At 45.2% G+C, this 21,731-nt stretch overlaps 1 protein-coding gene across 6 annotated transcripts in view; it reads right to left on the reverse strand.

The window, feature by feature from the left end:
• The window catches only part of LOC130683447 (bromodomain adjacent to zinc finger domain protein 2B-like), a 307,961-nt gene that overhangs the window by 255,546 nt on the left and 30,684 nt on the right, over positions 1-21,731 (reverse strand). For 5 of the 6 annotated variants that reach the window (XM_057500959.1, XM_057500906.1, XM_057500929.1 and 2 more), the window contains 4 exons: positions 21,508-21,657; positions 21,098-21,241; positions 20,683-20,826; positions 16,969-17,508 (listed from right to left, as the gene is read on the reverse strand). The exons of the other annotated variant lie outside the window; for it this stretch is intronic. In XM_057500959.1, the coding sequence (XP_057356942.1) occupies positions 17,322-17,508; positions 20,683-20,826; positions 21,098-21,241; positions 21,508-21,657 (625 nt within the window). In that variant the 3' untranslated portion in view covers positions 16,969-17,321. Of the gene's footprint in view, positions 1-16,968; positions 17,509-20,682; positions 20,827-21,097; positions 21,242-21,507; positions 21,658-21,731 lie in introns of those variants that run through there. 6 annotated transcript variants of the gene reach the window in all.

Genomic DNA, 21,731 nt, shown 5'->3' on the forward strand with positions numbered 1-21,731 from the left:
ACGTATACACAATGGAATACTACTCAGCCATAAGAAAAGGGCAAGTCATACCATTTGCAGCAACATGGATGGAGCTGGAGGGTATTATGCTCAGTGAAACAAGCCAAGCGGAGAAAGAGAAATACCAAATGATTTCACTCATCTGTGGAGTATAAGAACAAAGGAAAAATTGAAGGAACAGAACAGCAGCAGAATCACAGAACCCAAGAATGGACTAACAGGTACCAAAGGGAAAGTGACTGGGGAGGATGGGTGAGTAGGGAGGGATAAGGGGGATAGAAGAAAGGGGATATTATGATTAGCATGCATAATGGGGGGCAGGAGAAAGGGGAAGGCTGTACAACACAGAGAAGACAAGTAGTGATTATACAACATTTTGCTATGCTGATGGACAGTGACTGTAAGGGGGTTTGTGTGGGGGACCTGGTATAGGGGAGAGCCTAATAAACATAATGTTCTTCATATAATTGTAGTTTAATGATAAAAAAAGAAAGAAAAGGGGGATTACTCCCTGATAGGATAAAACTAACTGCAAATCACCGATTAATGCATGCTTTAAATGTCCTTAATTTTGATCATTTAAAGGATGTCAGATGATCAGCTATGGAAGCACATTTTTATGATAATATTCCTTTTTCTTAAGAGAAAGAAAAAAAGGCAGTTCCTTGTGGTGATCTCCAATAGGTTCTTCACAATGGTATAAAGGGATATCAAAGTGTGGGCAGGGGGTTTGTTTGCATTTATACAGAGGATCAAAGCCTAATTTGGCTACCCAGAAAATGAATTAAGATACGATATGAAGAAGAACTTCCAACATCAACGTTCTCTGGAAGAGTCATTACAGAAGATGACCATCAAAATCTTCAACAACGATCCTGGCCCTGTTGCAGTTGTAGCTGCATTCATCCCACCGGTTCCTGGACTTGCCATTGGAATGAAGAAGAAGATATCTAAGCTGGCCTGTGCATACAGTAAAACAAGAAATTTGACTGGATCTGTACTGTTGGAACTCAACCAAGAATTAGGAGAAGTGCAAGTTGCAGCACTCCAAAATCGTGCGACTATAGACTATCTACTGTTAAAAGAACATAAGGGATGTGAACATTCCCCAGGAATGGGTTGTTTTAATTTGTCTGATTTCTCTCAGACTGTTCAAGTTCAGTTGGACAATATCCACCATATCATAGATAAGTTTTCACAAATGCCTAAGGTGCCTAACTGATTTTCTTGGTTTCACTGGAGATGGCTGGTAATTACAGATATGCTTTGGTTATGTAACTATATTCCTATTATGTTAATGTGTGTGTGCAATTTAAGTAGTAGCTTAAAACCTATACATGCTGAAGTTACTCTACAAGAAGATATGTCAAAGAAATAATCAATCTTCCCATGTGTTCTTCCGCCTGCTACTTCTACAGCTTTTCTCCTTCCTTGCTAATTACAACCCTTAAATAAAATTCGTGCCTCATATCAAATTTACCGATTATCATAATTCTTCCAAGTGGTAAAGATACCTCAAGACAAATGCTGGGCATAGAAGCTACAGGGCATAAATATGCAAAGAAATAAAAAGCTATAACCATTTCAAACAATAAGGCTTCTCTCTCACTTACCAACTTTACATTTCCCTGTATGGCCCCGGGAAGATGACTGGTTAGCCAGAGATGGGTAAGATTCCTCAAGGGAGGAACAACCTAAGACAGGCACAGTCGCAGGGGGGTCAAAAGGTGAGAAATTGGGGATCAACAGAGGTGAGGCTTAGAACCTCACCCCCCTGTTTTGAGAGAAATCTTCTGCATCCGTGGATGTTTTGTTGCCCTTGTCTAGCTTGGATTAATACTTAATCTATAGGCACACACCTGATCATCTACATTTGCCCTCTTAGAGCACTAAATTATGTTTTCTACCTTTATCTTGCATCTTCTTACCACATCAGCATTTTATTAACAATAATAATAAGGGGGAAATGTGGGATTCACATTTAAATCAAGTATAAAAATCAAACGAATAATCATATTTGACCTGATTGTTTATAGTTCATGATATGTGATCAAAACCGAAAGTTTCTGTGATATCACTGCCCTTGCACTGTTCACCATGTAAGAACTTATTCACTATGTAAGAACTTGTTCACCATGTAAGAACTTGTTCGTTATGCTTCAGAAGATTGGAAACTGTTGAGAATTAGGCTTGGGGTTGATTAATGATTGTGCATTGAGTCCCCTATACAGAATTTTATTGTTGTTAACAACCATTTGATCAATAAATATGAGAGATGCCCTCTCAAAAATAATAATAATAAATAAAAAATAAATATAATAAAATTTGAAAAATATTTTACAATTTAAAAAAGTCTCACCTTAACATCCAAGAATTACATTGCCAGTATTTAGACAACTGCTTTGAAAAACTATGCCCCGAAAATGTCACCATGCAATTTTACACAATAGCTCTATTCATAAAGGCTAATAACTTAAAGAAATCAGGATGTGTTTCAGCAGATGAATGCTTTGGCAAATTGGGGTACATCCATTACATTTCACTACTACTTATACAGTGAACTGTACAGTGATTTGCCCAGTGAAGCTGGTGCCTTGATCACTGGAGGTCACAGGTGTACCCCACGTGAGAAATGGTTTCTAACAGCTTCGTTGGGATTATGAAGGCATCGGCCTTGGGCCAGCAGAAGGCTTCATTCTTCCCTGTGGGGTTGGAACGCATCACCCTCCCAGTACACGACATGGATGGGTTCGCCAACCTGGAAGCTCTCCAAAATCCATATTTTGAGACACTGGTATCACGTATTATTAACTCCACTTTTATCCCCTCCCCTTTCTCTGGAGAATGGAGGGGTGAGACTGAAAATCTCAAGCTTCTAATAATGGCTTGGGCTTTCTGCCTTTCAGACACCCAGCAGAACCCACCCAGAACCACCTACTTAGAGCAAAATATGCCTCTATTACTCAGGAAATCCCCAGAGCTTTAGGAGCCCAGTGTCAGGATTGAGGCCCAGACCAACATACATTTTTTCTACTGTACTTCCATGTTCACAGTAGCGCATCCCAGGGAGAGGGTTGGCAAGTTGTGTTTCCACTATCCCAGGAGGAGGAGGATTTAAAACAGAAACTAAATTGAGTTATACAAAAAATATAACGTATAATGTGTGACCCCAAGATGTACACACTGAGATTCCAACTAAAAGGCCGATTTAGCTATAGTGACAAGTATCAGCTTCCACGGCTCTTTGAGGGCCTGACAGGCTGTGTCTCTAACTGTCCGTTTGCAGCTCTGGGTGGGGGGTGAAGGCCCCTCCCCCGGGGGGATGGAAAGAGCCTTGTGCTCAGAGAAGCCTGTCTTTTTTAAAATTCCACATTAAATAATGTGAACATTAATAAAATACTAAGAATAGACTTAAGGTGCAAATGTTGTATATTGAAAATTATAAAACATTGATAATTTAAAAACTAAGAAAGATTTAATACATGTGAAGTCTACTCATGTTGATGGAAAGACTTAAATACTGTTAAGGTGGCAATGACACAAATGCAACCTACAGAGTCAACGTGATTTCTTTGAAAATTCACAGGCTTTAATGTACCACCTGATCCTGACATGTGGAATTTCAAGGGAACCCAAAGAGCCCTTGTAAACAATCTTGACAAAGAAAATTGAAGCTGAAGGCTCATGGCCCCCAATATCTAATCTTAGTACAAAGTAACAGTAAATAAAACACTGTGACACTGGCATAAACATACACAGCTGGCCCATGGATAGCAGGGGTGTGAAGTGCCCAGGTCCACTTGAGGGGATTTTTTTCAACAAATATATAGAAAAAATGTTTAAAGGCTTAAGATGATTTGAAACATTTGCTTTTTTTCTAGGTTACCTTACTGTTAGAATACAGCACAAAACATGTATCATGTACAAAATATGTGTTAATTGACTGTTTATATTATTGGTAACTCTTTCAGTCAAAATAGGCAATCAGATTTAGGATAATACTTAAGTTTGGGGGAGTGAGATATTTTATGTGGATTCTGACTCTGTGGGATGTCAGCTACACAAAACCCCATGTTGTCAAAGGTCAACTGTATGTATAGATCAACAAAACTGAGTGGAAAGCCCAGAAGTGACCCCAACCATCTACAGCAAATTGCTTTCTAACAAGGGTGGACAACATTAAATTAGGGAAAGAATGGTCTTTTCAGTAAACGGTGCTGGGCAAATGACTGTCCATGTACAGAGGGATGAAACTGAACCCTTAAGGTGCCACCTTTGTATGCCTGTCACATACAAAAATTAACTCAAAACAAAGGGCTTACATAATAGGTAAAAGTATAGACTCTAGAAGAAAACATGAGTATAAATGTTCATGACCTTGGATTTAGCCATGGTTTCTCAGATCTGACACCAAAGGACAAGCAATGGAAGAAAGCATAAATTAGAGTTCCCCCAAATTAAAAACTTTTCTGCATCAAAAGTCACCAACCAGAAAGTGAAAAACAGCCACAGAATGGAAGAAAATATCTCCACATTGTACATCTGACAAGAGCCTGTAACCCAGAAAACACCACAAACTTGTACAAGGCAACAGGACAACACCCAAATGTTTAAAGCCGATGAAAAATTCCAAGCAAGACATACAAACGTTCAACAAGCACATGAACACAGCATTACTTGCTATGGAAATGCAAATTAAACCACAGTGACCACCCCCTGCAAGCGCACAACAGTGGCAATACTCAGGAATATTCAAAATCCACGTTGCCAAGAATGTAGAAGAATTGGAGCCCCTAACCCTTACTTGTGGAAATATAAAACATGCAGCTTGTGTACAACAGCTTGGCATTTCCTGATAATATATAATACAATTACCTAATTGTGGGTAAACACCCACTCCTAGATAAATACCCCAAAGAAATGAAAAAACTGTTCAAACAGAAACTGGCCCATGAGTTCTTGGCAGCACTGCTCACCACAGCAAAAAGGTAGAAACAACTCAAATGACCTTCAAGGGGTGAATGGATGAACAAAACAGGGTTGATCCATAAACTGCATTATTCTGCCAAATATAGAAATAAAGAAAAATGGTCCAAGGCTGCTTTGAAAAAGGTGTGGGGGTACCATTTGCAACAACATGGATGGAGCTGGAGGACATTATGCTCAGTGAAATAAGTCAGTCGGAGAAAGACAAATGCCAAATGATTTCTCTCATTTATGGAGTATAACAATGAAGCAAAACTGAAGGGACAAAATAGCAGCAGACTCGGAACTCCAAGAATGAACTAGTGGTTACCAAAGGGGAGGGGTGTGGGAGGGCGGGTGGGGAGGGAGGGAGAATGGGATTGAGGGGTATTATGTTTAGTACACATGGTGTGGGGGTCATGGGGAAAACAATGTAGCACAGAGAAGGCACAGAGTGGATCTGTGGCGTCTTACTACACTGATGGACAGTGACTGCATTGGGGTATGGGTGGGGACTTGATAATATGGGTAAATGTAGTAACCACATTGGTTTTTCATGCCTTAATAAGAATGTATATCAATCATGCCTTAATAAAAATTAATTAATTAATTAATTAAAACAGTGTGGGGGGGGCATCCCCAGAAACTCGAGCACAGAATTAACATATGATTAGCAATTCCATTTCTCAGCATTTGCTCAAATGACATGAAAGCAGGGACTTAGATATTTGCACACGCATGTTCACAGCTGCATGACTCACAACAGCCAAAAGGTGGAGAAGACCTGGGTGTCCAGAGACACATGAAAAAAATATGGTCTCTACACAGCAAAGTAAACAAGGAGTCCTAGAACATGCTACACAGATGGACCCTAAAACCATTATGCTCAGTGAAATGCACCCCTCAAAGAAGAACAATATTATGTGATACCACTTATGTGAGGTCCTGGAAAGCCCAACTGAGGTAAAGTCTCAGGAACAGTTCCAGAAAAAGGAAACTGCCTCAGGATAGAAAGACGTGTGCACACAGCTGGGGCGCATGGTGACAGCTGCAGTGGGTCTGTGCACTGGATTATCATGTGGAGACCCTAAGACTTCCCTCAGTTGGGGTCAGGTGGTGGTTCCCTGGGAATGTGTCCCTGTTTGGGGTAGGCTCTCCAGCATTTTGTGTGAAGTGGCAACTGTGGTAAAGTGAGGCGCTGGGGAATTCAGTATAAAGATAATTTGTACTGACACTGCAAGTTTTCTGTATGCTTGAAATTGCTGGAAATTAATTTACTTTGCAAAACAACCATGAGAAAAGCATCACACTGCATCAACAGGGGCCAAGCCCTCCCCATCCAGTTCACCCGAAGGGGGCGCTACTCACCTTACATGGGTCCAGGAGTCATTAGAGGATCCCCTGTAGCCACTGGGCCTTAGGCATTGGGATGACCTGCTGTACAAACAGTGGGATTTTAGAATTCCAGTTTCCCACACCACTCCACCAAAGACCTTGTTAGAACTAAAAATGAATTCAATAAACTTCTAAGATATGAAACCAACATTAAAAAATCGGCTGCTTGTATTCACTAATAACCAACCATCAGAGAGATTAAGAAAGCAATGCCCTTTAAAACTGCATCATAAAGTATAAAGTGTTATGGGTAAAATTGCAGTATTTCCAGAATCTCTTGCCTGGCCTCAGTGCATCTCATCAGTAGGTGGTTTCCAAGGGGTGGAGAGAAGTAGTCAATCTCTATATCAACAGGTAATTACAAGGGTGAGGGAGGGCATATCTGGACTGGAGAAGTTGGGTGGGGCCCCTTCTTCTGCAGCCAGGTTGTGAGAGACACTGGCAAGCAGAAGTGTATGGCTGCTAGTAAGTAATAAACTGGTTTCTCCCACTTTATTTCTCCCTTTGACTGATTTCGGTTCAAAGATACTTTGCCCCAGAATTTTCCACCTAGAGTTACAAGTATTTAAGAAGAAACTTAACCAAGGACATGGGAAGCCTGAGCTCTGAAAACTGTGGACGCTGCGGACGTGGACGGGAAGAGTTAGATTAAGACAAGTCTCCTCTGCCCACAGCAATGTGCAGAATCCGTGCCACCCCCACCGAAATTCCATCGCACTTCTCACAAAAGCAGACACCTTACAGGCTGGACGGAACCCCACAGGACCCCATCTCCACAACCATCCTTGGAAAGCAGAGCTGGGGCATCGCGCCCAGACTTCCCACTACACTGCGGTGCTGCAGCAACTGAGACCCCTCGTGGCGCCGAGGCAGACGCGGGTGTGGAAACAGGCACCGGGTACCCTCAGCCCCCCAAAACCCGCTCTGCCTGAGGAGCCGACCACGAAGCCCTGGTCCTAGACTGTGGGTAGGGGCCGCCCTTGGGGAGCCAAGCTGGGTCAGCGCCTCAATGCGCCTCGGGGGTCTCCCAGGCGGCCCCCTCCCCGGGGGCCCTTCCCAGGAAACCGCCTGGTGTGCTCGGCGCACAGCAAGAGCTGCGGCCACAGTAAACAGGCCGCCTCAGCAGCCAAGTTCCCTGACCCCACTCCCGTCTCAGAGCCTCATTAGGAAGGACGCCTGGAGCCGGAGGGTGTGTCCCGCAGGTGCAGCCAATCCACCCGCCGCACAGGGCCCGGGGCGCGTGGCGCAGAGACACAGGCTCCTGGGGACGTGCTGGGCGCCGCGCACCCGCCTCGGCCCCGCCGTGCCCCGGCCCGAACTCACCCGCGCCCCGAACTCGCCCCGAGCACCGCCCACCACGCCTGCAGCCCGAAATCACCCGCGCCCGCCGTGCCCCCAAATTCCGCGAAGACCCCGTTCCCCGCTGCAGGCCTTTCCTCCCCCAGCCCCTGTAGGGGAGCGCTTGGCAGGCAGTGCACGAGAAGCCTCTCCTCACCTTTCTGTCCCGCGGCTCCCGAGGAAACCAAGCTGTCACTGCGGACGCGGCTGGCGGGGTCCCGGGGCCGCAGCGGAGCCCAAGGAATCCCGGCTCCCATTAGGAGAGCGGCAGTCCCGGGGCCTGATAGGAGCAGAGGCGCCACCTCGTGGTTAAACGGATGAACCACAAATCTTTGTTAATTCAAACTCCCAATGGGCAGGACTGTTCCGTGTCTTCTCCAATTCGTTGGAGACCGTACGGACTGAAATGAAGGTAGACACAGGCTTTACAGCTTACACCAAAACTCACTCAGAATTGTCCATAGACAAATTTTACATGTAAAATTATAAAAATTTTAGTTAAAAGCTAGAAAACCTACACAATCTTGCTGATGACTTTTAACAGTCAACACCAAAAGTTTATCCACAAAAGAAAAATAACTAATCACGTGGGCTTTATATAATTAAAATCGTCTACTCTAAAAACCTTGTTTGGAGAACCCAAAGACAAGATGGAAACTGGGAGAAAATATTTACAAAATATGTATTTGATAAAGGATTCGTACTCAAGATATACAGAAATCCATAAGACAAAAAAGAACCATTTAAAAAAATTTTACCATTAGAAAAAGATTCTCACCTTAGGATCCCAGAGGTGCACCTCCCATATTTAAACAACTGCTTTGAGACACTATCCCAGCCATAACCATCATGCAATTTTATGCAGCAGCACAATGGCTAAAAACTTAGAGATGTCAGAATGTTCTCCAGTAGATGAATGGGTATGCAAATTGTGGTACACCCACGGGAAGGGGAGCAGACTATGCCTCTTTGGAACAGGATTATGTTCAGCTGATTAACTATTTTTAAAAGCAGAGGATAATCTCTGGAAATTGAAAAGCTGCCCTGTTATGAGGAGCATTTGCTTTTATGCAGGAAATCCACATGTGTAAGGGTGCCTCCCTCTGTACTAGGAATGGAAAGATAACCAAATCTCTAGAAACTTTTATCAGTGGAGTTTGGCCTCGGTTCAAATTTGCATGACAACCATGCACTTGTGTTTATCCTAGTAACCTAGCTTTCCTCCTTCCCTAACACCTTTGTAGTTTTTAGCTGAAGATAGCTTTTAAGGTGGTAACTTGGGTCATTTTGGGGAGCTACTCAGTGTTCCTGGGTATCTCCCATGCACACGGGAAGTATACATGTCATTACATTTCTGTCTGCTTTTCTCCTGTTGAGCATTCTTTATTGTGGGCAGGAGGAGCAGCTGTCTCAGGCAGGAACCGAGAAGGGCAGGGGGGATATTCTGCCTCCCTTACACAAGGAATGGAAACTATTCAGCAACAGAAAGGAAGGAACTGCCAACCCATGCAGAGACGTGGGTGAATCTGTGTGCATAATGCTAAGTGACAGGAGCCAACCTGAAGAGGCCACACACTGTGGAACCCCATGTACATGACGCTCTGGACAAGGCACAGCTACGGAGGCGGTAAACGGGTCATGGTGGGGAGTCTGGAGTGTCCCATGGGACCCTCCAGTGAGGGACACTGGCCACTATGTGTTTGTCTAAAACCATAGATCCTTAGAGCCCAACAGTTAAATCATAATCTATTCAAATTAAGTCAGTTAGGATGTTAGAGTGTCCAAGGGTGGAATACAAAATTTAACAAAGAATCTAACTGTATTAGAAATGTCAGGGGGAAAGCTCACTGTTGGTGGTGAGACCTAAGGAAACTGGGAAATGAACAGAATCTGTTAACTAAAGGGAAAATGTACTGTACACAGATAGGGGACTGTGTTTTATCAGCTATTTCAATGCAGGTCCTTGCTGACAACCCTGAAAACACTACATCTGTAATCTGGGATGAGCAGTGGATTATGTAAGTGACACATAGTTGGAGCCAGGTTTCTCCCTGTTGGAGGCATAAGTTACAGGTAAACAAGGAGAGAAGGTTACAAGATCTATGCGATCATGGAACAAGTTGGAGACCTGCAGCTTGGTGTGGTTGTCGGAAGCTCCACACACAAATCTTTATAGCTAGGTGCGTGAACATTGTGAAAGACGGGCACTACTGGAGCCGTGTCAGAACGGAGGTGGAGCGGCAGCTGGCGAGAAGCCGCCTCACCCACCTTTGTCTGAACTGGGCCAAAACGTTTGGAATGCGCAAAACAGCCATTGTTTGAGTGGCCAGCAGGAGGACAGGCATCTGATGACAAGTGTGATGGATGTGGACTTCCACAAGATAGACTCAGTGGCCAATATGTAACACAGAGTAGATCGGCTTGTCTTAACACCCATAGAAAGTTCTTTTATCTTTTTAGTTCACCTAATTGCCCGTCTTCCTTTTTCTCATAGGACCCCTTGTTTCACCCTACAACTGGGAACACTATTTGGGTACCTGCCTGAATCTGTGCTCTCCAAACTGAAATTATGTAATCCCAACTAAACTCTAGGTTGCCTCTCTGCAGGTGTTTCTTTTCAGATTGGCAACACAGACTGTGACACACACACATACACACATTCCCCTGCATGGTCCACTGAGCACATGCAGCTCCCACAGATACCCTAACCCGTACCCTGACCAGTACCTGTTCCCTGACCCGCACCCTAACCCTACCACCCCTCCCAAACCCGCACCCTAACCCTGACCCCTAGAATTCCCTCCCCGAGGCCCTGTTGACGGTAGCTCCGCCGCCGCCCGCAGTCCAGGAGCCCGGTGAAGAGCACGGGGCTGAGGGTGAGGGAGCGGCAGGAGGAAGGCAGGAGTTGTCCTGAGTCCAGGCGGTGTGGGCGGGGAGGCGGCACAGCGACAGGACGGGAAATCGCCCGCCAACGACAGGAGGGATCCCAGAAATGGGGGACAGGGAGCGAGCCGAGCCCCTCCCGGGTGCCAGCAGGTAACGGAGCCCCGCGCGGCGCGGGGACGGACCGGAAGGGAGCCCCCGGGGGGAGGCTGCAGTGCAGAAGGGACAGACACGCAGACAGCAACGGGCGCCTGACCCAGCTACGAGCTTCTGCGCCTCAGCACAGAGGCAGGACGCGCCAGGAGCAGAGCGAACCGTGCGCCTGTGAACACAGGAATCTACGGAGAGCCACCGGCAGACCTGCGCGGGGAGAGACGGACAGAGGCGGAAATTGACGGAGACGGAGATTGGCGAGGAGAGGCGGGGGATGACGAAGACTGACGGAAAGAGACGGAGAGTAGCGAAAATAGACGGGGAATGACGGACAGGGGCGGAAATTGATAGAGACGCAGATTGGCGAGGAGAGGCGGGGGATAACGAAGACTGACGGAAAGAGCCGGAGAATGGCGGAGAGAGACGGGGAATGAAGGACAGGGGCGGAAATTTACGGAGAGAGACGCAGATTGACGGGGAGAGCCGAGGAATGACGAAGACTGACGGAAAGAGACGGAGAGTGGCGGAGAGAGACGGGGAATGACGGACAGGGGCGGAAATTGACGGAGAGAGACGGAGATTGACGGGGAGAGCCGGGAAATGACGAAGACTGACGGAAAGAGACGGAGAATAGCGAAGAGAGACGGGGAATGACGGACACGGACGGAAACTGACGGAGAGAGGCGGAGATTGACGGGAGAGGCGAGGGACGACGAAGACTGACGGAAAGAGACGGAGAACGGCGGAGAGAGGCGGGAAGTAACGGAAAAAGACGGAGAAGGGCTGGCGGCTCACTAGAGACCTGACGTGCAGGTTCGCGCTCGTCCATTCACAGGCCCGCAAGCGCATCTCGACCCCACAGGCGTGGCTCCAGGGACCTGATGCCTCCCCAGCCTGGGTGGGTTGGGGCGCCATGTCCTCGCCCCTCAAACTTCGCTCCCAATCCTGACATTAGGGTACCGTCATTCTCCAGAGCGAGCAAGGAGCAATTTCTGCTTATGGTGCTGACATTCAACCGTCTACCCTGCTGACCGCGTCTAGTGGCTCCGTTAGGGGGCATAAGCACTTTCGGCGTTTGGCACCCACCACCAGGCCCTCACTCTCCATCCCCCAAACCCGACTCTGCAAGATGATGCCCCGCCCAGCCACGCCAAACCTCCGTGTTCTGCAAGGCAGCCCCAGGTGCGCAGTCCCTGCAGCGGCTGCACGGTGTGCACACGCTCTGCAGTGAGGACCAAGCAGAAAAGGAGCAGGTGGAGGTGGCCCGGTGCCCCAGCCCGTGCCCCCAGCTCCAGGCCTAGATCGGCCTTTCCTTTCAGCTATGCACGGTTCCCTGCTTCTCCAGGTGTCCATGGCCCCTCCAGCACATTCACGCCTTGCTTAAGCTACTCGAGAGCCATGTCTTTGCAGTTACACCACAACACCGGAGGGTGCGCCCCAGTGTGCTCTTCCCGGTCCTCCAGGGAATGGCAACAAAGTGCTCGGAGCCTGGGTGCTCTAGTCCCAGCCTTGCTGCAGTCTGGCCTCCACCCATCACACAATGGCAAATATAGGGGAGGATAATGGGGGGACTCAATGAGATGATCCTCTATAGGCCCAGGAACACCCGGGGGTCCCACAGGGAGCACAGAGGCACCCACACTTCTCCCTGCAAGCCCTTAGAAAGCCCCATCTTGCCAATGCCCCCAGTTCACGCTTTAGTGAGGCAATGATTTCCTACGTTCGTGGTACTTTGTTACACCGACTCCTGGATGCTAATGCAAGCTATCTCTGTCACTCCTGTTGGGGAGGAATTTGGTTTGCAGATGCAGTGAAGTCAAGAGTACGAGGTGAGGAAGGAATTCATTAAAACCTGAGTATCATGGAATGACAGCTGCCTTGCAGCAGCAGAGAGTAAGGAAGAACGGAGACATAAAGGAGAGCTCATTGAACTGCTGCTCAGCATATGGAACATCCCCTGCTAACTCCTGAAGCCTGTGCCACCTGGCATCCAGTGTCTGCTTGGATCCGCACAAACCCAAAAATTCATGACTTTGTTTTGCAAGTGTCCTAGAAAACTGGATTTCCAGAGCAATGAATATTGGAGTCCATAGTAGTGTGTAGCTCACAGGCCCCAAGACTGCACATGCATCCTGGTGATCCCGTTGTGGGGGAGCCTTGCAGCTGCTGGCCAGAGCCTGTTTCCATTTTTCTGCTGGTGTCTACACTGCACTTCCCAGCCCATCCCCACCAGCAGAGTGGGCACCATGTCTCTAGGTTTCCTATGAGGAAGTGGGTGGGCTTGATGAGGGCCTCTGCCAGCTCAGGTCTTAGGATGAAGGATGCAGTTCCCACATGGTCACACTGGCAGCCCTATACCCCCTGCTGGCCAGAACCCTCCAGCCTGGAGGAAGAAGGAAAAACAAGATGGACACAGCGGGACTCTGAGACCCACCTGCCCCAGGCGCTTGTGTGCAGGGAGTTGTCCTTGACCTCTCAGCCCCTCATGTGCTGGCACGCTCTGTTGCAGTAGCAGCCTTTGGCCCTAAAAAGAAAGGTGCTTTGCAAGCCTGTCTCCAACTGTAACAGAAAATAAGGCTTGATTTAACCCACAGTTCTGAAACCAGAGAAGATGACTGAATCACACTGAAAAGATGACTCTCAGCTCATCATTCAGATAATGTTGCTTAAAAGCAGTGGCACCTTTAGGAGGATCACAGGGAGTCCAGCTCCCCAATTCCTGCCTTCTGCTCTGAGAAGTTCCCTTGACAACCTTAACAGGCCTGCTCCATTTCCTTGACAACCAACTTTCTCAATTGTCCAAGCTTTCCTGCTTCAGACACTCCTGCTTTAGCCTTGCTGAGCCTAAAGTGACAGTGCTGTCATTTTGTCCAGCGACTGAGTCTTCTATACCTGTAATTACTGGTGCCATAATGCTATTAATGGCAAGATTCCAGAAGATGCTTTCTGAGGTAACTACTCTGGACTCAGTGCTGGGTCCCTTTTGCTGAGAGAAAGGGTGGCCTAAGTGCTTTCATGAGCCTCAAAGTAGAAAGTCACTTTTTGACTGAGCCCAGCCTTGATCCCTCCTATCAAAGGCACTGCCAGGGTCCTCATTCTGCCCCCACCCCCATTCCACACAGTTGCTGGCAGTGCCAGTCAATATAGGGCCCTGGTCATCTCCTAAAATAAAGGGTGATTTTCTGGGCCCAAAAATGATATTCCCCCAGAACATGTGAATGGGACCTTATTTGGGAAAAGGGTGTTTGCAGATGGGATTAACTGCAAAATCTGATATGAGGTCATCCTGGATGAGGGTGGCCAGTAATCTAGTGACTGGTACCCTTATAGGAGTCAGAAGAGGAGAGACCCAGACACAGAGGAGAAGCCATGTGACACAGAGGCAGAGACGAGAGGGATGTGGCCACACTCACAGGGCCACCTGGAGCCCCCCAGGAGCTAGAAGCCAGAAGGAGCCTCCCCTGGAGCCTGAGGAGGGAGCATGGCCCTGCCCACACCTCGAGTTTGGACGTGTGGTCTCCAGAACCGAAAGAAGATAAATCCCTGCTGTTAGAAGCCATCTGGTTTACATAATGTTATTGCAGACATGAAACCATAGCCAGGGAAACAGCATGCCCTCCTCTGTGCTCTGAAGCAGCATAAAGGTAACATAAAATGCTGAGTCTTGGGGACTATGAATGGATGATGCATAAGATCTGTCAGTAACCTATTGCTGCCCTTCTAAAAGGCTATCATTATGTCAAAATAAACATCAACAAAAATTCTCAGCAAACATTGTTATGTTCATGCTTGATAAGGCATTCTTACCCAACTAATGGTGTCGATTCCTTTGGGATGAATGTGATGAACTTGGTGCAGTCATCCCTGCCTTTATCTCAGGTGATCAAAAGGACATTTAAGCACAAGTTAACAACAGCAACACTAGACAAAGGAGGTCACAGTGTACTGAGAAGCTCTGCACAGTGGAAACAAGCCGCTCAGTGGGAAGGAGATCCGCAGGAGATGCGGGGATCCCAGGCAGCCTACCTGTAATGTGGACAAAGGACCAGAAGAGACATTTCTCCAATGAGAAGCACAGTTGGCCAACAGACGTATGAAAAGGTGCTGACACCTGTCATCATGACAGAAAAGCAAACCAAAACCACAGTGAGATGCCGTCTTTCTCCCAGTAGGACAATCACTATCAAAAACCAAAAGACAAATGTAGGTGGAGAAACTGGAGGCCGTGTGCACTGTTGGCAGGAATGTAAAATGGTGCACCTGCTGTGGAAGACAGTACAGTGATTCCTCAAAACACTGAACATACAATTACCATCATCACCCAGCAATGAGACTTCTGGGTACATGTCCAAAAGAACTGGAAGCGGTATCTCAGAGACATCTGCACAGCCATGTTCACTGCAGCATTATTCACAGTGGTGGCCAAGCGGTGGAAGCAACACAAGTGTCTGCTGGCAAATGGGCAAAGGAAACATGGTACAAACACACAGTGGAACACTGTTCAACCTTAAAGAAAGAAATCCCATTACATGTCACAACATGAGGACATGATGCTGAGTGTAACAAGCCAGACACAGAGGGACAAGTCCTGTATGATTCCATTCATAGGGGATACCTGCCATCATCAAAATCACAGAAACAAAAGCAGGGGCTAGTTGCCAGGGTCTGGGGAGGGAAGTGGGGAGCCGTTCCATAGGGACAGAGTTCAGCTCTACTAGATGACAATGTTCTGGAGATCTGTTCCCCAACAGTGGGATACAGTCAATGGTCCTAAAATGTGCTTAAATACTGTTGGGAGGGTACATTTTGTGTTCTATGCTTTTTACTACAATTAAAAATACTCTTTCTTTATGGCCAAGTTCACACTGTACTTTTTCTTCCTAGTAAATGTGGAAACAAACCTTACTGTAACGTGGCTTTACTGTTTGGGGCAGAAGCTCTAAGGCTTTCAGAGGAAAGGGCTGTGGATTTTGCTAAACGCCAGCACCTGGAGTGGGGAGAGGACACGTGGAAGGTGTACCCGGAGAGAGTGTCTTTGCCAGGAGCCCACCGTCATGTGTGATCCAGCCCCCAAATCAAGGCAAATGCAGGAGAGGGGGTTGGCTGAGTTGGAGGGGACCCGACCTGGAAGAGATGCTAAAAACCCCGAAATGAACCAGCTGCTTGACATGGGTGACCCCACGGCTCTGCACACCAGCTGGCCCCCACCAGGCTCTGATAAGCCTGCAATGGCCCCAACTTGCACAGAGGTGTACCAAGGGCCCAGAGCTCTTCCCACTGTTCACCACACCAGAGCTGCTCCCCAAATCAAGGCCTCAGACCTGGGACAGAGGGACAACGCAGGGATGTGGGGCTTCAGATGGGGACTGGAGTGGGACACATGCCTCCCTAACCCCAGGTCAGGCAACCAGGGGAATTAAAACCTGACCAAAAGACAAAGCCTCACTCCCCAAATGAGCTGAGGCACATGAGCCCCCCATGAAAACACGGCCCGTGAGCACAGGGCTCCATGAGCAGAGGGGCCCCCATGAGAACAGAGGCCCATGGGCAGGACCCCCATGAGCACAGGACCACCATGGGCACAGGGGGAACGGAGGGTGAAGGGAGGGAAGGGGGAGGGGAGGGCAGAGAGAGGGGAGGGAAAGGGGACTGGGTGGGGTGAAGGTGGGAGCTGATGGGCCTAAGTGGAGGGAGCAGAGAAGCAGGTGGCAGTTGGGCAGGAGTGGTTGACCTCGGCCAACCCCAGAACTCCTGCAGCCACAGTGAGACAAGGCCCCAGAGAGGTGTGGAGACCTCAACCCACTGGCAACCCCAAAGACCTGTCTGGTCTGGGGGGCTCAGCAGGCATGAGGGGCACAGTTACAGGGCTAGTTGCCCCATGGACATCCCAGGGAGCAGACTGGGAGGGGGCGGGAAACAGCCAGCCTGGCTCCTGGTGCCCTGGGTCGGTGCACTCCTGCCCCGAGAATCCACGCCCACCCACTGTAGGGCCACCACCAGGGCAGGTCCAGGGCCACTCAGCACTAGGAGGACCGGACACCTGAGGAAAGGCCTGGCCACAAGGGGTCCATCCTGCTCGGAGACATTCCTCCTAAAACATTCCTTGTATTTTCAAGATTTAAAGCAATTTTCTAGTTTCTCCTTTTCACAGAAAACGAAGATTCTGAATGTGGCTTAATCATGAATAATTCATAAAATTAAATACATTCACTAAAAAATAAACTTACAAAATAAAAAAAGGAAAAGTAGATATTTATTGAGAGGGAAAGGAGAACCATCTCCCACATTAAAGCTCTGGTGTTGAATATTCAGTGCGATTTGATATATTTTAATTGCTGTTACTCTGTAACACCCTTACCTTTGAAAATTCTTTGGGTGTGCTTCCCTGTTCTACCTAAATTAGCTGATAAATCACACAAACCAATAACCAAGGGCCTTGGTTGTTGTAGGAGTGAAGCCTTTAAAAATGGTATCATTCTTCTGATACTGTTTTTGTGTGTGATACTTTTACTAAGATAAAAAGTCATTATGTGTGTGCCTTGCACATTTATGTAAAATATAGTTGACATTGCTGGTCTTATTCGCCCTTATTGAAAAGGAAAAAAGAGATTATTGTAGCTTTGGCTCACTTTGAGAGTATCTGTCCACTTTTTCTCAAAATACTTCCTCATACTGTGGCCTGCTCTGCCTGTATCAGAATCGTCTTGATTAAATGCTTCACAGTTGTCAAAAACAAGCCTGACATCGACAGCAAAGGCTTCCAGGTTTGGATACCTGAAAGAAAACACGATTTAGAGGTTCTTTTGTAGGGTGGCTTTGTTTTGTAAACAAATGAAATGATAATAAAAGGTAAAATAAAAAGTAAAACTGAAATGGTAAGAGAAAAAAAGATAATTGCATTTAAGCAGAAATAAAACACCTTATATCCTCTTACAAATGGAGCATTTTAAAACTTCCATGTGTTCTGGACTATAAAGGATATAGACAGGTTAAATGGAAAAAACAGATTTCTCAGAAGATCAAGATATATTTCAACTAACTAGCATTTCTCCCCCCATCCAATTTCCGGTTTGACTTGAATCACAATCCCAGCCCAGAACTCATTCCACTTGACTAGTTTAACTTTTCTGACCAATTGTAGCACTTGTAGTACCCTATGACCCACATTCAAAACAACTTAGTTTCATTAGAAATAACGTCAATGCCTCCTATGCACGATACACATTACAGCTGCCCTGGACCCTTCACGTACATCCCAGGACATGCCACTCTGTGTTAAATCTTCCCCATTTCCTCTTTCTCTTCTCTTTTCAACCATGCTCTTTTCTCAAGCAATGGATTATGATGATCCCAACAACAAAACAGCATATTATCCCTTCACAGAGAAACACTATGAGGATCTGCCCTTCCATTGGAAGCACTGTGGCGTCTGTGCTTTTTTGGTGCGATAAACCTGATTCTCTTTCTCTGTAAGAGCACAGAGAAGACAGATTGGTGAATGCACCTGCCTAAGCTTTTTGGTAAAAAAAGACTGCCTTGTTTCAAGCCAACTCAAGCCAAATCAATATATTTTGAAGGAGGGCTTTTGGATATCCAAATTTAAATTAATTCTAATATATGACGATAAGCTGAACACTAATTTACCTTTTAGAAATACCTATGAAGTACACACGGGAACTCTGAGACCTGGTAAAAGTGGAACTATTTCTTTCATCAAATACCTTGTATAGTCTTTTTCACTCTCTCATTTAAGTCAGTACTTATGTAACCTCACCCATTTTCCTATTCTTCTGGGAATTATTATTTTTATTCAGTTGACATTCACATAACATAAAATTGGCCATTTTAAGGTAGATAATTCAGTGGCACTTGGTATATTCCACACATTCTACTACCACCACCTCTATTTAGTTTCAAAACATTGTCATTACCCTAAAGTGAAACCTCATACCCAACCCATTAAACAGTTACTCTCCATTCCTCCCTATCCCAGTCTCCGGAAACAACTAATCTGTTTTTCTGTCTCTATGGATTTACCTATTCTGGGTATTTCATAAAAATAGAATCATACAACGTATGAGAATAGTTTTTATAAAATATTTTAATATTACTCTGAGAAATATTTCGCTCTTTAGACTCTTCCTTACTACAAGAAAAGATTAATGATTAATGTCAGGGAGACTGGAATCCAGGAAAGAATTCTCGGTGAGACTCTAGGTGCGGTGAGTGCGGTGCTCACATCTCTGCCGTCCCTTCACAGGACAGGGCAGCTGACGGAACCCACACTCATTAAACTAGGCACCTCCTCCCCTCTGTTCTATAAATTTCTGATTTAAATATTTGAAATATTGTTGTGAGTTTTGTTTCCAGCTCATTAGTTTGGGCTTAATCAAACAATTTGAAGTTAGAGGACTTTGAATCCACTGAATTTTGCCTCCAACACAGCTGGCGTCATGAACAGGATCGTACAGAACTGCTCCCCTCCGCCTGCCTCCCTCTGCTATGTTCCTCCTCCATTCACCAGTACTCATTCTCAAAAGGGAGCTCCGATTTTTGGTAATGTCTAAGCTCTATTTTAATGTTTGAACCTGTGTGTTTTGGGGATTTTGAGGCTGAAGTTCATCCTCCACCCAGGGACAGGAGAATTGCAGAAGATAAAGTCAAGAGTTAATTTAAACACTGGTAAAGTCTTCCTGTGTAAGTCTGTCCTAGCCATGTGCTACCCACCTAAACATCTGAGCAAAAGAACTAGTTCCTATCTAGACACCAGCTTCTGCTGTTTGGTTCATATTAGAACCAATATTTTAACAGTCTTAAATGTTTTCTGAATTTTAATTTTTTAAAAGGTAAATAGAATCTTTTGAAAGACTGGCATTTCAGCCTACAAACAAATAAATTAGTCATTTTGTCAACTTCTTAAATCCTTTGATACATGTAAGAATGTTGGTCACTAATGAGTTAAGTTCTAATCAACACTTCTAAATTGAATATAAATTATAGAACAGGGTCATTTTCTCCCAAGGAATATCCAGGAGGGATCAATTAATACACTGTTAAATAATGCTTTTAAAAAACACAGTAAGAATGTAATCAAAATATATTTTATGGTTCTTTTTCATGTAAAGTTCCTTTTTTCTCCAGAATTACTGGTGAATTTGCCTGCAGTTATGGGCACAAGCTACATTAACCAAAAGCAGTATATTGGAATAAAGGGAGCGGGGAGAATGGAGTAGAGGGCCCATGCAGCTCCATGGCTCCTGGGCATTCTCACGTGAAATGCTTTATGTGGGTTTGTTCTGTAAACAAACAGCCTCATTCCTTCCTGTGGTTCCACAGGAGTCCAGTATCCAGAACCAACTAAAGCCCACTGACAGTGGTCACTCCCTGGCAGGAGTCTGAAGTCGTTTTAACAAAAATCATTAACTGTGACCAGGAAGCCACTTTACCCTTCGATAGGATCACAAAGACCATATGGTAGAGAGGAGCAAATAATTTTCTTCTACTTTTAACACAGGCCTTTTTTGTAATCTATGATTCATTGTAAGGCTTTCATTACTTAAAATTAACAATGATCCATCTTATAATAATCTAAAAATATTATGAAATCAATTTTTGTTTAATGCACATGAAATGATATTGATATCCCAATGATGCACAATATAAGCTCCAGCTTACATGTCACTTAGTCACTTTGGGAGGCTTCCCTGATACTTTTCCTTAACTCCCAGGCTAGGTTTGGTGGCCTTCCAAAGTCAAAACAGCTTTATTACACTATTTCTAATTACTGATATAATTTTAATTGACTTGTCTTCCGTATCATACTACCTTAACCACACATATATATCCTGTCTCTAAAGGCAGGGCTTGTAATTGATGTATTCTTGGCTCACTATAAGAGTACTGAGCACATAACATTCAATAAACACTGAACAGAAATGATGTACTTACTGTCCACTAATTAATTTCTCTCTAATTGTGGAAAAATCCATAGGCTTCTTAATAACTTTGGTATAACCAGGAACAAAGTTCAAGTTTACAGGAAGACGAAAAGGCCATGCATCCTCATGATTTTCTATTTCAGTAAGGATCATACTAGAGAAAATAATATTTGAAATCAATATCCATGCTTTAGAGTTATCTATCTTTAGTAAGCTTTTATTCTCTTTCAAGTAAACACAATGCAAATTAATTCATAAAAAAAGATGAAAGAATACATTTACTTATAGTACAGAGTTGACATTATATAGGAAAATTCTTATTTATGCAAACTGTCAAAAAGTCACCTTTAATATATAGTGGAAGGTTTCTAAACAGATACAGTGGGATGTTATGAACATATAGGACAGGAGAAGAGAAATAATACCTGCACAGGTCCTTACAGTCATCTCGTTTTGCTTTCTTAACACAAGTAAAACTTGGTTCTGACGAGTTACCAGAAGTGTTTTCCTCCCTTTTTCTTTTTCTCTGCTCTTTGCTGAGATGAGTTTCTATTTCATTAAGGTTCTTACTAGAGAAAATAATGTTTGAAATCAATATCCATGCTTTAGGGTTATCTATTTTTAGTAAAAGTTTAGCTTTCATTCTCTTCCAATGCAAATTAATTCATAAAAACACATGAAAGAATACATTTACTTATAGTACAGAGTTGACATTACATAGGAAAATTCCTATTTACACAAACGGTCAAAAAGTCATCTTTAGTATGGTGGAAGGTTTCTAAACAAATACAAGGGCATGTTATGAACATATAGGACAGGGGAACAGAAATAATACCCGCAAAGAGTCAGGTCCTTAGAGTGTTCTCGTTTCGTTGTCTTAACGGAACTAAAAGTTGGTAGTTTGGCCCAGTCACAAGTGTTTTCCTCTGTTTTCTTTTTTCTCAACGCTTCGCTGAGGCGAGTATGCATATCAGTGAGGATCATCCTAGAGAAAATAATGTTTCAAATCAACATCCATGCTTCAGAGTTATCCATCTTTAGTAAAAGTTTAGCTTTCAT

The sequence above is a fragment of the Manis pentadactyla genome, chromosome 1, assembly GCF_030020395.1.
Source record: "Manis pentadactyla isolate mManPen7 chromosome 1, mManPen7.hap1, whole genome shotgun sequence".
NCBI lineage: Eukaryota > Metazoa > Chordata > Mammalia > Pholidota > Manidae > Manis > Manis pentadactyla.